Genomic DNA, 14,229 nt, shown 5'->3' on the forward strand with positions numbered 1-14,229 from the left:
ATAAATGCTCTAGCATTCAGTCGGTTAGAGCATCGAGTTGATACATCGTGTATATATAATAAAGCTAATAATGTTATAGTAAACATTCACTTAAATTCGCATTTTGACCTTGAGAATTTAATGCAAAAACATCATGTTATATAGTAAAGCTAATAATGTTATAGTAAACATTCACTTAAATTCGCATTTGGACCTTGAGAATTTAATGGAAACTTAATTGGGATGCGAACTTATCAAATATTAAGAATCATATTACAATATGAAATATTAGGATCATATAATTACAATATAAAATATTATGAGTGTTGAAAATTTTTAGGTATTGTGAAAATATAAAAGATATAAGATATATGATAGATATAAGAAATATGTTACATAAGAAATTTATTATTATAAAATAAAGGTAATAACAGATAAAAAAACAAAAAATAGAAGAAAGAATTGGGAATAAGAGAATAGAGATCAACTTTTCTGTTTTATAACTCATAAAGATACAAATTAAATAATTAATACAAAATATTTACATAAATAATATTAAATTATATAACGACCATTAATTCACAGTTATTTTATTTATATATTTTATTTATTTATATTATATATATATATAATAAAATGTAGCAAAATATAAAATTACAAAATTATTGGTCCAATAATATTTGTTTTCTAAATGCAGATTTAGAAATGATACATAGCACATAGTTAATGTTTAGTGTACAAGATATTATAACAATCATAAATATCACATTTGAGACTGGAAATTAAAAATACAACGCAAACGGCATTTAAATGCCCGGAAACTGTAGGTTAAAATTTATTCCTTCTGACATCACTGTCATTGATTTAACTGGACTTTTACTTACAAGCCAGATCTCACGGTGTGTTTGTTGACAGCAGCAAGTTTTTCCTGAAGTTCTGTTACCCGAGCCTGGTTAAACAAAAATGCAAATCATAAACAGGCGAACACAATAGAAATAAACAATACAACGATATCAGAAAAGACAGTAGAAAGAAGAGAACGTACAGCACAGACCATTAATACTGTTCCCAAAAACAGTACAAGATAGAACAACCTTTTAATAATTATGTCATTAAAATACGATTTTTTTCTCATATATAAAATTCTTGAGAGGCTATCAATCCAGAAGTGAATATTCTTTCATTTCTTTCTAGGATTTCTTCTATTATTTAGATTAATGTTTGAAATAGCTCACAAAATCCACGGGAAAAACAATCATTGTTCTCAGTTATCAGTTGTGTTGTGTTGCATCTTCCTTCCCGAATACCACAAATGTTTATTTATGCAAAAAGAAATACATATGTTATACGTATAGCAAATCATTGAACACCACCTTGAATGATTTAGAATGACGAATCGAAGGTTCAATATCTAAAGCTGTTAAATATGACTGTTCTGCCAAATCAAATTTGTTTAATGCCAAGAAGGCGTCACCTTGGCAGATACAAGCCTGCATAGATAAAAAATGACAATATAATACAAGTGAAAAATAGGCACAGCAAATAACAAGTGAAAAATAGGCACACTGGTGATAGGCAAATTACATCGAGGTCAGATCAAGACAAAAAGATCTAGTTGTGATATTTTATCATGAGATTTCAGTAACGCTCAGAAGGTAGTAGTTTTCACCAACTGCCTAATGTGGGGAAGAGTGCATATGAAAAGGTTTACCTACAATGGTCTAGAAACATGGCTGATTAAAAACTCAGGATGGAATTTTCAAAATGCTTATGCTGAGAAAGCGAAACCTCTTGAGAGTTGCACATTTCAATAAAAAATAAATGCACGCAGTAACAAACTCTAAAGTACTCTTCTGAACAAATTTTCTTAGTTACAAAAATTTATCAGAAATTGGGGAAGGCTACAATGGACCAGCTTTTTAGGTAGTGTATGGTGAACCAATTTTATTAAGCGTTGGATTCATCTAATACTCACAGTTGTATCCTGCTTCTTCCACACTGAATTTAATCCTCTCAACCCTTTCTCTCTCCACCTTCCACCAGTTGCTCAATCCACTCGTGTCATCTCTCATCTTCACTGCCACAATCTGCCTTCTTGACCCCATGCCCACCACCATTGTCACCCATGAAACTCAATGATCTGTGACATCATCGCAGGGGATCCCAACCACCATATTCAGTTCTTCCAAAACAACCAGACTGATAATTATGTTTTAACCACCAATTTTCATATTTTTCTCCATAGGTTCAATTCCCACCTAAATCCAGAATCTGCAATAGTTAACACGTTGACAACAAACATTCCACCCAGCAATTCTACAAAGAGAATCACAAATAATCCTTCTTCCAAGTAGGTGGAGGGGAGTTCGATGCGAGAGTCATCCTTTTGCATGGGTGCAAATGTCAAAAATATCAAAAATCAAACATTTGAAGGGAGAATAGGTAGATGCAGAATCAAACAGGGGTGAAGAAATAGAAACATGCCCATGTATTGCTTTTTCTCTCAAGACCTATCTCTCAAGCAAAGAGGCATACCCAAAATCTAGGTTTAATTCGGAAGGTGAAAATTTGAGACTTTTTTTATTACTATGTTGCAAAGTTGGTGTTGTGTTTGGTTGTGGAGCAGTTGAAGACAGAGAGTTGGTCCGAACAGCATGCATCTTGGCCTTGAGAGATGGCTTCTTCATGGCTGGCTGGTTGTCGGTGTGGAGAGGTTGTAGAATCTCACCATTGTTGGCAGTGGTTGATATGGTGTTTTGATTGATCCCGGAGAAGATGAAGAGAACAGTTTCTGGTTCATGAAGTTGATCTCATTGGCGTTGGAGAGATCATAGAGGAGAATGGAGATGGAGAGAAAGAAGAAAATGTTGTCTCTAAGGTGATTTCCAGCAATGGTGAACACTGATAGGGGATTGCTGGAAAGGATGGGGAAATCTAGTGTAGTGTAGCCAGCAATAATAAAATCAATCCAATGGATCAAAATTACGGACCACCAACCAAAACCTCCTATAAAATTGGCAGCCTAGCCTGACCCTTGAAAAAATAAAATTTTCCGAGTCTCACTTCTCATTTAATCAAACTCATTCAGTTCTGTTATTTTCAATAAATTTTAATCAAAACTGTGAGGCAAAGATGTTAGAATTAATTCACTGATTAATTTCATTATGTAACTCATTTGAAATATTATGATGGACCAATTATAATTTAATAAAATATAAATATCTATTAGTTACTGTTATGAGAAGAAATAATAAAATAAAATAAAAAATTAACTTGATGAATGTTTATTTGTAAAGGGATTGGGTTCTGTCTCTCATCATAAAATTTTTTTACACAAAAAACCATTAAAAATGTGTGACAGGAGAAAAAAAAAGGCAGAAAGATAAATTAGGAACACCAATTGAAAAACGTAATAACGTATATTTAGGATCTCTTATAGATAAGAGTAAGTGGTATATTATGTTTTATCGTATTAGAATCTTAAATCCTCAATATCCTTAATTATTTTACAAAAGACTTTTCTTCAACAGAATTTTTCATTACTTCAGGTGCGATGTCTTTCCTAAATAAAAGTTAATGATGTGATTAGCAATGACAGCACATCAGCTGTAAATTTAACTATGACACCTAATTGGAAAGCAAGTTTTTTTTTGTTTCTTGTTATAATAGAAGAATTCGAGTCACCTCAGAATAACGTGGAGCTAATGCCAAAGCCTCTTCAGCATCTTGGAGGGCACCAGAGTAGTTGCCCAATTCAAGCCTTACAAATGACCTGAATGTAAAATGTCAAACATAATAACGTAACAAAGGAAGCAAGCACATTGATGAAACCTAATATAAAGAATGAGTTCAGCAAACCTGCATTTAAATATGATATGCATGCCACCAAATGGTTTTAAATATATAGCCTGTATCAATTAATTTGAAAACATGGAAAGGAAGAATGAGTAGTGTCTCGTTTTAAATTCAAAAGTCTCAAGTGAAATAGAGAATGAAGAATGGTTTGCTTGGCCGGCGTGTACCTGTGAGAGCAGAAGCTCAGCTTGAGTGAAATTTCGGTTGGCAAACTCAATGTCCGCTCTCTTCCTTAAAGCAAGCGCGTCCAAACAAGTCTTGGGGTCATGGCCGGCTTCGGCAAACAGAGTGACTACGAGCTCCGCCGCCCGAGCAGCCGTCCCGCAATGGCCAAAGATGAGGCCATCAGGCAGGACCACCAGGTTGGGGCCCCCACCGCACCGCCCCAAGCACCCGCACGACTTTACGATTACGTTTGGAGGAGCGACCCCAGAGAGGGTTTCTAGGGTTTGAAATGAGCCCTGTCTGCGGCAGCTGCGGTTGCAGCACACCCGAATTTCCATTTCCTCCGCCAGCTGTGCTTTGACGCGCCAACCTAAACGACATCGTTTCAGCGGTGGGGATGGCGCCAGGTGACCACAGCGAAGCAATACATTGTGTCTACTGCTGTTCATCTATTGTTTCAACTTCAAGCCTCCTGCTTCTTCCCCTACAACATTGGAAATCAGGTATCAAATAAATGAATTCCAATTTTGATATACGGAATTTGACTTAATTATATATAAATATTATCATATAAAATTATTATTTCAAAGAAACTTTATACTCACTTTGATACGAGTTTAATTACACATTTTATGCTTTACTTACAATCATTTTTTGAATTTGACTTTTCTGTATTTCTTGAAATTTACATTTATTTATACCCGCGCCAAAAATCATGTCAATGTAAAGTATACCGATTCTACGCCATGGATCATTTTAGATAAAATTTAAAGTTTGCTAATCCAGTTATTAAATTTGATTTTGTTTTATTATCTGTATTAACATTTACACCTTTTAAACTAATAAATTGATTGCAAAATACTTTTACTTTTTATTTTTGTATATCTCTAGAGCATATATGACATTGATTTTGAAACACTTTAATCATATGTCAAGTATTTGAACTTTTTTAAAATGCAATCATATTTACTTAATTGCGTAAGAAACTACACTTAGTCATACTTGTATTCAAAAAAAAATTATTTACATTTTGAAATTAATTGTGCATGTTAATTGTATGATTATTGGTTATTAGTATATTAGTATACATGAATATATATGATTGACAAACATGATGTGTTTAACTCTCCATTCTCCATGATTATCTAATACATAAATACATAGGTATATTTTTTTGTTAAAATATATATTTGGTATCTATTTTACTTCAGTTTTATCATTTTAGTTTTAATATTGTTTTTTTATCATGTTCCAATTCGTTAATTTTATTCAATTTGATATTTTTTGTTAAAACTGTTTAAATAATTAATAATAATGAATTGTCAGGTGTTACTTTGGTTTTTTTATTTTTTTATAATTTTAAAAAAATAATTATCTATGTGTCAACCCGATAGTGTCAGAGTTCATGTTTTATATTCCATTCAGAGTCCATGTTATTTTTGTTAAAATTGTTTAAATAATTAATGATAATGAATTGTCAGGTGTTACTTTGATTTTTTTATTTTTTTATAATTTTAAAAAAATAATTATCTATGTGTCAACCCGATAGGGTGTTAGAGTCCATGTTTTATATTTCATTCGGTCTCTAAGTTCGTTATTTTTGTTCAATTTAGTCTCAAATTGTTTTAAATGGAACAATTTTGTCTCTCTCGAAATTGAGACCAAATTTAATTTTTATATAAAAATTATGTTTAATTATATTTGAAGTCCATGATAAATTTGAAAACTTTCATTTGAGTCCTGATAAATTTTTTTGATCTATTGAATACTCAACACGACTAGTTTCTTTTCAATTGAGTCCTCTCAGTTAACTATTTTTTTGTTAGATGGATGATGTGGTTATTAACTGTGTTAGGTAGGTGACGTGATTTATTATCTTATCATGTCGCATTACTTAGGTGTCGCCACATATGTTATTTTATTATTTTAGAATTTATAAAATTATGAGTATAAAATTATAAATTTACAAAAAAAATTAAAAATTAAAAAATTTACAATTTCATAATTTGTGTACTTTCATAATTTCACAATTTTACAATTTTATAATTTTATAATTTTATAATTTTATAATTTTATAATTTTATAATTTTATAATTTTATAATTTTATAATTTTATAATTTTATAATTTTATAATTTTGTAACTTGTTTTATAATATTATAATTCTATAATTCTATGATCGTATACTTTAGAATTTTGTAATTATGAAATTATATATTTTTTAATTTTTTAATTTTATATTTTTTGTAATTTTATATTTTTAATTTTATATTTTTCAGTTTTTAAATTTTTGTAATTTTGTAATTTTGTTTTCATAATTTTATAGTTATATATTTTATATTTTTTGTAATTTGTAATTTTGTATTTTTATTTTATCATTTTAATTAAATTTAAAAACAAATTTTGTTAAATACAGTAAATATTATGTGATGACATCTATAGAAAGTGACTTTGTAAGATAACTGTCATGTGACAAAGTTAACCGTCACATTTAAGACTTAATTGAAAAGTTTTTAAATATTAAGAACTAAATAGACCATAAAAATTTATTAGGGACTCAATTTTGAAAGTTACTTAATTTATCAAGGACTCGAAACATAATTAAGCCTAAAAGTTATGATAATATTTTTATTAAAATTCACATCTTTATTAGATATTTTTGGGTTACAATTAGTTTAAAATTAGAACAAAATTTTTAGAATGAGAACTAACACCATTGATCTAAAAATATTAAATTAGTCCTCATCCTTAAAATTTTCAAATTAGTCATGAGTGTTTATAAATGAGTGTTTTTTGTGAAAGTCATGGTATTATTCACTAAGTAACATTTTCATACAGTGTTAATCTAATGGTGTAGCGAAAGAAAAAAAAAAGCTTTTGTTTGATATGGTAAATGTTATGCTTCAAGTTATAACTTACTAAAATTATATAAGGTGAAACTTTACATTCTGCTTGCATATTTTGAACGTAACTCCTTATAAAGCTTGTGATAAAATTTCTTATGACTTAAGAAAGAAAAAAAATAGAATCACACTAAACATATTTTAAAGTGTGGGTGTCTTGCAAAGGTTAATATATTAGTGAAAATTGGATTTTGATTTTAATGAAACAAAATCAACTTGTTGTCATGTTTACTTTGGGTGAAAGTGATGTATCATGCAAATTTGCACTAAACTATTGTTTCATGATATACCATGGAAACAAAGATTCATGTTGGCAAATTTTTGTCATCTATATGATTTACCATTTTTAAACAAGCTTACCTCTTATTGCATTGTGATAGTGAAGTTGATATATATATATATATATATATATATATATATATATATATATATATATATATATATATATATATATATATATATATATATATATATATATATATATTCAAAGAGGTAATTAAGATGAAAACCCCACCTACACATGTAATTATTTGAATATTCAAAAATGATTTTTCTAATTCAACAATTGAATTTTAGTATTACCCTTCAAGATATGTCCATTTTTTTAAAATGATAAAAAGGAAATATACTGTGAAGATGAAAACAAGAGAGATTCTATGACCTTTTTTCTAAGTTTAAGAATAAAAATAATTTATCTAACTCTAATAAAAAAATGAGACGTAATTATTAAAAGAACAATATATGATAATTAAGTCACAATTAAAAAATTGTAATGAAAAACATATATGACATATTTTTTCCTTGTTTCCTTCTATATTCATACAAAAATAATCTTACAAAAACTCATAAGATGAAAAATACTATTTATTAAACTAATATTTCACTATCAAGTCAGACAAGAACAAAATTATCCTTATATCTTCTATAATGGAATAAAACATATGAAGAATAAGAATAAAAAGGATGACTTCGTATCTAAATTCATATTTTTCTTCCTAAACAAAAGAAAACATGTGAGAGTGAGAATATGTGAGAAAATCAAAAAATAATAAAGAATATAAAAAAATATCTCAATAAATTTGTTTATCCTTTATTATATCTAACTTTATCACTACAAGAAAATCATTAATTAGAAACCAATTTTAGAAATAAAAAATATTTAGTCACCAATAATCAATTTAGATACCAAGTTACAAAATTAAAAATTATTGGTTACTAAAATAGTCACTATTATGAATAAAATATTATAATTGGTCACTAATTAATTTGACACTAATTTAAAAACTAATTTATTTAATAAGCAAAACCTTGATAGCTAATTTTTAATGACCAATTTCTTTTAAAAATTAAAAGAAATACAAATTTACCTAATTTAATTTTTATCACTATAATATATATTATATATAATTTTTAAAAAAGATTAAAAATCTAGGGGTGCATGGCCCCTTTACAACAACACTAAAGTATATTGATGTGCATTAAGTGTGCAAATAAGACGTATTAAAAATTTATTATAATATTTTTCTTAACATTGTCTGGTAAGTAAAAATCAATACAAAAAAAAATTGAAATTGTCGAAGGAATTTTCGACGAATATATTTTTGTCGGTAAATTTGAATTACCAACGAATTTTATCGACGGATTCTCAAATTTTAATTATCGACAGATTTATTTATTGACAGAAAATTCGTCGTTAAAATCTGTCGGTAATTCAAAAACTTTTTATTGACAAATTTAGACGAATTTATCCGTCGATAAAAGGAGCAAAAAATTTCCCGCTCAAATTTGTATTGTCGACGAATTATTTCGTCGGTAAAATCAGTCGATAATTTAAAATTTTTTTACCGACGAATTTATCGATGGATAAATTCGTCGGTAAAAGAAGCAGGAAATTTCCCGCCCAAATTTGAATTGATGACAGATTTTTTCGTCGCTAAAATCCGTCCGTGCTTACATAACTTAAAATTCATAAGTAAAATCCGTCGATAATTTAATTTTTTTATCAGCGAATTTATTGACGGATTGAAGAAGAAGAAGACAGCAACGACCGTGGCAGCGACGACGATGACGACCACGAAGAAGAAGAAAACGAAAAAAAAAAGGAAAGAGGGAGGAGGAAGAAGATGAACAATGCATGCTATTTACCGACATATATTTTGGTAATTACTGACGGATTTTGTGGTCGGTAATTACCGCAGATTTTACTGATGGATTTTTCTGTCGGTAATTATCGACATATTTACCGATGGATTTTTCCGTCAGTAATTATCGACAAATTTACTGACGGATTTTTCTGTTGGTAATTATCGACGAATCTTTTCATCGATAATTATCGATGAAACATGATTTTCGTCAATAAATTTTCACCGACAAGCATTTTACTGACAGATTTTTGACCGTCGATAATGTTGATTTAGCTACAGATTTTGACGATTACCGACAAATTTTGACTGTCGATAATATCAATTTTTCTTGTAGTGAATATTGCAGATCCGCTTACCAAAGTTTGATGCATCAACAAATATTTGAGTCGTCAAGGGGAATGAGATTAAAATCCATAAATTAGTTGTAACAACGGACACTCATCTCCACATGAATGACGATCTCATGAAATGGAGTTTAATAGGTAATAATGAAGTTGTTGTTGTTGACTAAAGTACACCAAATGATTTGAATAAATGTTATGCCTCATTCCTATGACGATATATACTATAAATTGTGACAATAATAAGGTTGATGTATATGCAGTATTATGTGCATAGGAAAAATACTCTTAAGTCTTTCTCTTTCATTTATGGATACCACCTATGTGCATAGGAAAAATACACAACATATATAACAAACACTACATTTCATACAAAAATATTGTCTCCTTTTCTGCACTTGATCAATCTCACGAGTTGCTATATATTGGGAGAAAAGTATAAATCATTTTATTTTATCCTATCTAGTGAGGACGTTTTCTCTCTAAGCACAACGTTAACTATTTCAACTCCTTATTTCATTTATAATATTGTTCTATATTGTTATTATCATTATTATTTATTGTTAGACTTTATGAATCTTTTGTTATTTATGTCTTATTCTTATTATTCTAAAATTATTATTATTTATTTTGATTAATATTTTTCTAACGATTAATTCGTAAAAAATACAGATAGAATATATATTTATAATAAAAAAATATGGCTAAATCCAAATACATATAATATTATAACTATCATAAGATATTATAACCCTCAATATCTAACATGAAGATGAACGTTCCGTCATCATCAAAATGTAATCATAATGACTAATCACTACGAGTGTTAACAATGGTTTATTATGATAATGATTGGGGTCTTCTCGGGTGCATTTAGATGTTGTGATGCCTTTGTGGACACATGATATGGTGGGATTACTTCTCATGGTAAGCCAATTTGGCATTACTATGAGTCATAGAAATATAACTACAATGTCCTCCCTCCTCTTGTTCATCTTATATTAGGTAATGCTGTAAGAACAATGAACTATAATGTAAATCAAGCCATCATATGCCCAATTTCAGCACCAAAGTTTGTACATGTCTGGTTCAAAACAGTGTAGTCAAACAAACCTGTGAAAACAAAAATTAAAAATTCTTCAGGAAAATACAACAATATTAATTAACAAACTAAAATTATTTACTAAAAGCCTAGAAAATATAATGGTATTTTTAAAACAATTAGCTAACCGTTTAAATATTAAACATACCTTATATTACTCGTATAAAAAGTACTGTGGAATTAACTTGGCTATAGTTCAGGTAAATTTAAGAACATCAGATATTAGAAAGTAAGGAAATGAAAGAAAATCTAGAGATTCACCAAAATATGAAGTACAAATCACATTGTTAAAAAAATAAAAAATGGAAAAATGCATACACTAACCTTATGCAGCAAAAGGCTCATGCCACTTCACCACTTCAAAAGAAACTATAATGTTGTGACATCTACACCAAGAATTAATTGAAAAGGCTATGAATTTAAAATCTTTAAACTTCTCCTGCAAACATACATATGCATTATATTATTATGATATAATAATTTAAAAGTGCATGACAAGAGAGTCACCCTTCATTATGTGAGCATTAATTATTTTATTCGTTGAATTCAATACAAGAAAAATGAAAAGATCATATAGAGACATAATGATTTATCATACAATCAAATGTTGCCCAAGTTGAAGGTGGCACTGTTGAGAAATTTTGGTTATCGTCATAGATGCAAAGCAAGTTGAAAATGTCCCCAGTAGCGATGCTCTTGGTGGACTTGTCAAAATCAACAGACGAGGATGGTCTTTTAAATGGAGGAGAGTTCTTCTTTTGCGTGTCTATAAAATCCTGAATTGCATAAATGCCCTTAAACAAACATATCCTTGTGTTTTCAGGATAAAGTAAATCTTGGAAGGCAATAAAAAACAAACGCACCAAAAAAGAGATATATGGTACTTAGAAAATGAAGTAATAACAATTGTGACCATCTATTAAAAAGATATAGTAGAATTAACTGCAATTCACTAGAAGGGTAAGCAATTCCATTAAACAACATCATTTATTTGAAGAGATTAATGGATAATGTATAACATGTTTACCCCTCGAGGTCTTGTTATTGGTGGTAGAATTTGTGCGACGTGGTTTGCAAGAATGCTTTCTTCAAGAGAGAGTCTCCTGTTGTTCTTCGGAATGCCTCCATTTGATGTTGAGTGCACTTCATCTTTTGAAGCCCATTTTTTCTCCACATACCTGAAACAACCTAAGCAAGTTAAGCAAATGGAAAGTCCAACCGTTACTTCCAAAAAATAATGTCCATCACAACTTACTTCATACGGATAAACTTCTCCATTGCCAATTTACTTCTATCAAAATTTAGTGGCATTTCTGCTTCCCAGTGCTTATTTGACTTTACATTACCCATACCTGTGTACAAAATGTGTGTATATATAGAGACACTAGTTATATCATGTGCAACCAAACACAAAGAGTTATAATTACAATATTACATGGTTTCTTACATTGCATGAAAGAAACTTGGTCTGGCAACCACGTATCTAAAGTTGTGGACCGCACCTAATTGCAAGATGAGAATACGCCATCACTATAAATTTACTATGTAATTAATAGATTAGCATATAGTGTTTTATTGTAACCCTCCATATAAAATAGAAATATCTGATATTGCTTAAAGAAAAATCATTTACATTACCAATTTGAACACTTTGTATGTATGCAGTAAAATAGAATTATAAACAATGTATATATTATTAACAATATTACAAAAACTTCATTACTAGAAAATCATCAAACAAATTTTGCAAAATTGAAAATAACTATGCCATCCATACCAAGTTATTGGTAGACTAACTCGGATTAAAAAAAGTTAAACTCATCTAAAAATAGTTAATTGAATTAAAATAAACTACAAAAATAATTATTTCTATTAAAATTAAATTAAATTTTAATGTAGTACTTTATAAGTGTTGAAAGAAATATTTATACAATATAAGTGTTCTTTTAAGTGAGTTTTCAATTGTGATTTTTTATCAATAAAATTAAATCTAATTGGTAAAAATAACTTCATCAATTTTTTAATAATATTATAGAATGCATATAGTCTGTAAAAAACTGGTGGTCCTACCTCTTCGATAAATAACGGAAGTAATATTTCGAGTCAAAAGAAATAGAATGGTAAAAACATTTTATATCTTCTGCTAATAAGAATGTAATTCAAATAATTATATTTGTTTAATTTCTAAAAAAATAGTTCATTTATAAAATATATCATTTAGTCAACTAATTAAAAAGTAATTTATCTAGAAATACATAATGTAGTTAACTAAATTAAAATTAGTTCAACTAACTTATTAACTATTTTTGCAAGACCTAGTTTCATGTATATTGGTTGATTTTAAAAAAATTATCAGCATTTTTAAAAATAAAAATAAAATTAAAATTTTGAGGTATGTTTAATATAAATTAGAAAATTAACTATTTAATATTTCTTTTACCATCTAAATTTTTTCAATAAAAATTCATTGTAAAAATGAGAACAGAATTTAGGACGATTTGAATCAATCAGACTTCATTGTATTAGTTTGTGTAAATGTGGTGTAGACTCTTGTGTTAAGACAGTTTAGAATTATTATGAAAACCAATTATATTATGTTTTAATATTTTTGTATATTTTTTGGAGTTTTCTTGAACTACATATTCTAAAAATATGGCATAAAAGAACTGGATACAAAAGTGTAAACCTTTGATATATGAACTCCGAGGCTTCGGTGAATTCCCGAACATTGCATGCAAATGAAAATCCCTAGGTTAACACTAGCCCATCGTGGTGCCCTGACAATATTTGAGAAAGGGAGGGTAAATTTAGAAACAACTAACATTGCAGGAAGAAAATTTTCAATAGATGGTGCAATATAAAGTGAAGGATTGGATACTATCCAAGATCGAGTTGTAAGTAATGTGATGTATGTGTCAAATATCATTACTCGTTCTGAAATGAAATGTATATACCTGTTCCGGCAGTCTGCACATTCCCTGTTCTCGGGCAGCTTAAGAAGTTCTTCCAAGATCTGCATAAGGCCAAAACGTAAAAGATGAATCTATGTTTATCGAGTAAAAAATCCCCAAACATGATCCTAAACCTGTTGATTTGAGTAAAATATTAGAGATTTTAGAGAATTTTACAGATAATATAAACAGATGAAACCTTGGCGTGTTTGGCATTGAGCTCCTTAGAGATGGAGGCTTTCCCGTTCATGTTGCGTGTGCAGTGCAGAGGGAGGGAAGAGCAAAACAAGAGTGAAGAGAGGAATGAAAATGTTAAGCAGGGAAGAGGAATGGTTTTATAGTCCAAAATACAAAAGCATTGGTGTGGCTGGCGTGACCTCCAACCCTGCCACCATCATCACTCCCTCTTTCTTTGTGACTTTCACATGTCAACTTTGCTGGCAGCACAATCGCATCCATCAGAATACAGATTAAATCAAGTGACACTTTCCAATGTTTTTTTTTCTTTCTCCTTTTCACTAAAATAATACTATAATATCACTTTTTTATTATCATTACGAGCAGGCACAATCCGGCAATCCCGTGGGCAGACGTACACCACTACTTTGGAATTCCTGCTGCTCATATTCCTTTATTGTTCAGATTCTTTATTGTTTTATTTTTGTGCTCTTCTTTGTGTATCTTCAAAATACATTTGATATTTCAATTTTTTTTAATATATAATAAAACATTAAAATAAGTATTCTATCTTGTTAATCCTATACAGTAGTATTGGTGATAGTTGCAGCGC

At 29.2% G+C, this 14,229-nt stretch overlaps 2 protein-coding genes across 13 annotated transcripts; both read right to left on the reverse strand.

Annotated features, from left to right (window-relative positions):
• Positions 1-628: 628 nt before the first annotated feature.
• On the reverse strand, positions 629-4,524 carry LOC114175810. Of its 2 annotated transcripts, XM_028060617.1 has the most exons (5): positions 4,002-4,524; positions 3,838-3,887; positions 3,664-3,751; positions 1,353-1,469; positions 629-928 (listed from the first exon to the last, which is right to left on the reverse strand). In XM_028060617.1, exons 1-5 carry the CDS (start codon positions 4,446-4,448, stop codon positions 860-862), a joined length of 771 nt encoding a protein of 256 aa, XP_027916418.1. In that variant the 5' UTR covers positions 4,449-4,524; the 3' UTR covers positions 629-859. The 2 variants fall into 2 exon arrangements, with proteins under 2 accessions (XP_027916418.1, XP_027916420.1); XM_028060619.1 differs by lacking the exon at positions 1,353-1,469.
• Positions 4,525-10,095: 5,571 nt separating this feature from the next.
• On the reverse strand, positions 10,096-14,103 carry LOC114179292 (probable ADP-ribosylation factor GTPase-activating protein AGD15). Of its 11 annotated transcripts, none has more exons than XR_003603455.1 (10): positions 13,639-14,103; positions 13,443-13,501; positions 13,175-13,265; positions 11,936-11,990; positions 11,744-11,840; positions 11,516-11,666; positions 11,087-11,254; positions 10,813-10,874; positions 10,637-10,677; positions 10,096-10,499 (listed from the first exon to the last, which is right to left on the reverse strand). XR_003603455.1 is itself a non-coding variant. In XM_028065575.1 (10 exons), the coding sequence occupies exons 1-8, from the start codon at positions 13,687-13,689 to the stop codon at positions 10,814-10,816; spliced, it is 786 nt and encodes a 261-aa protein (XP_027921376.1). In that variant the 5' UTR covers positions 13,690-14,103; the 3' UTR covers positions 10,096-10,499; positions 10,637-10,677; position 10,813. The 11 variants fall into 11 exon arrangements, 5 of the variants coding, with proteins under 5 accessions (XP_027921376.1, XP_027921379.1, XP_027921375.1 ...); XR_003603453.1 differs by having other exon boundaries at positions 11,087-11,264; positions 13,639-14,099; XM_028065575.1 differs by having other exon boundaries at positions 10,813-10,927.
• Positions 14,104-14,229: the final 126 nt, after the last annotated feature.

The sequence above is a fragment of the Vigna unguiculata genome, chromosome 3, assembly GCF_004118075.2.
Source record: "Vigna unguiculata cultivar IT97K-499-35 chromosome 3, ASM411807v1, whole genome shotgun sequence".
In the NCBI taxonomy this organism is placed as follows: domain Eukaryota; kingdom Viridiplantae; phylum Streptophyta; class Magnoliopsida; order Fabales; family Fabaceae; genus Vigna; species Vigna unguiculata.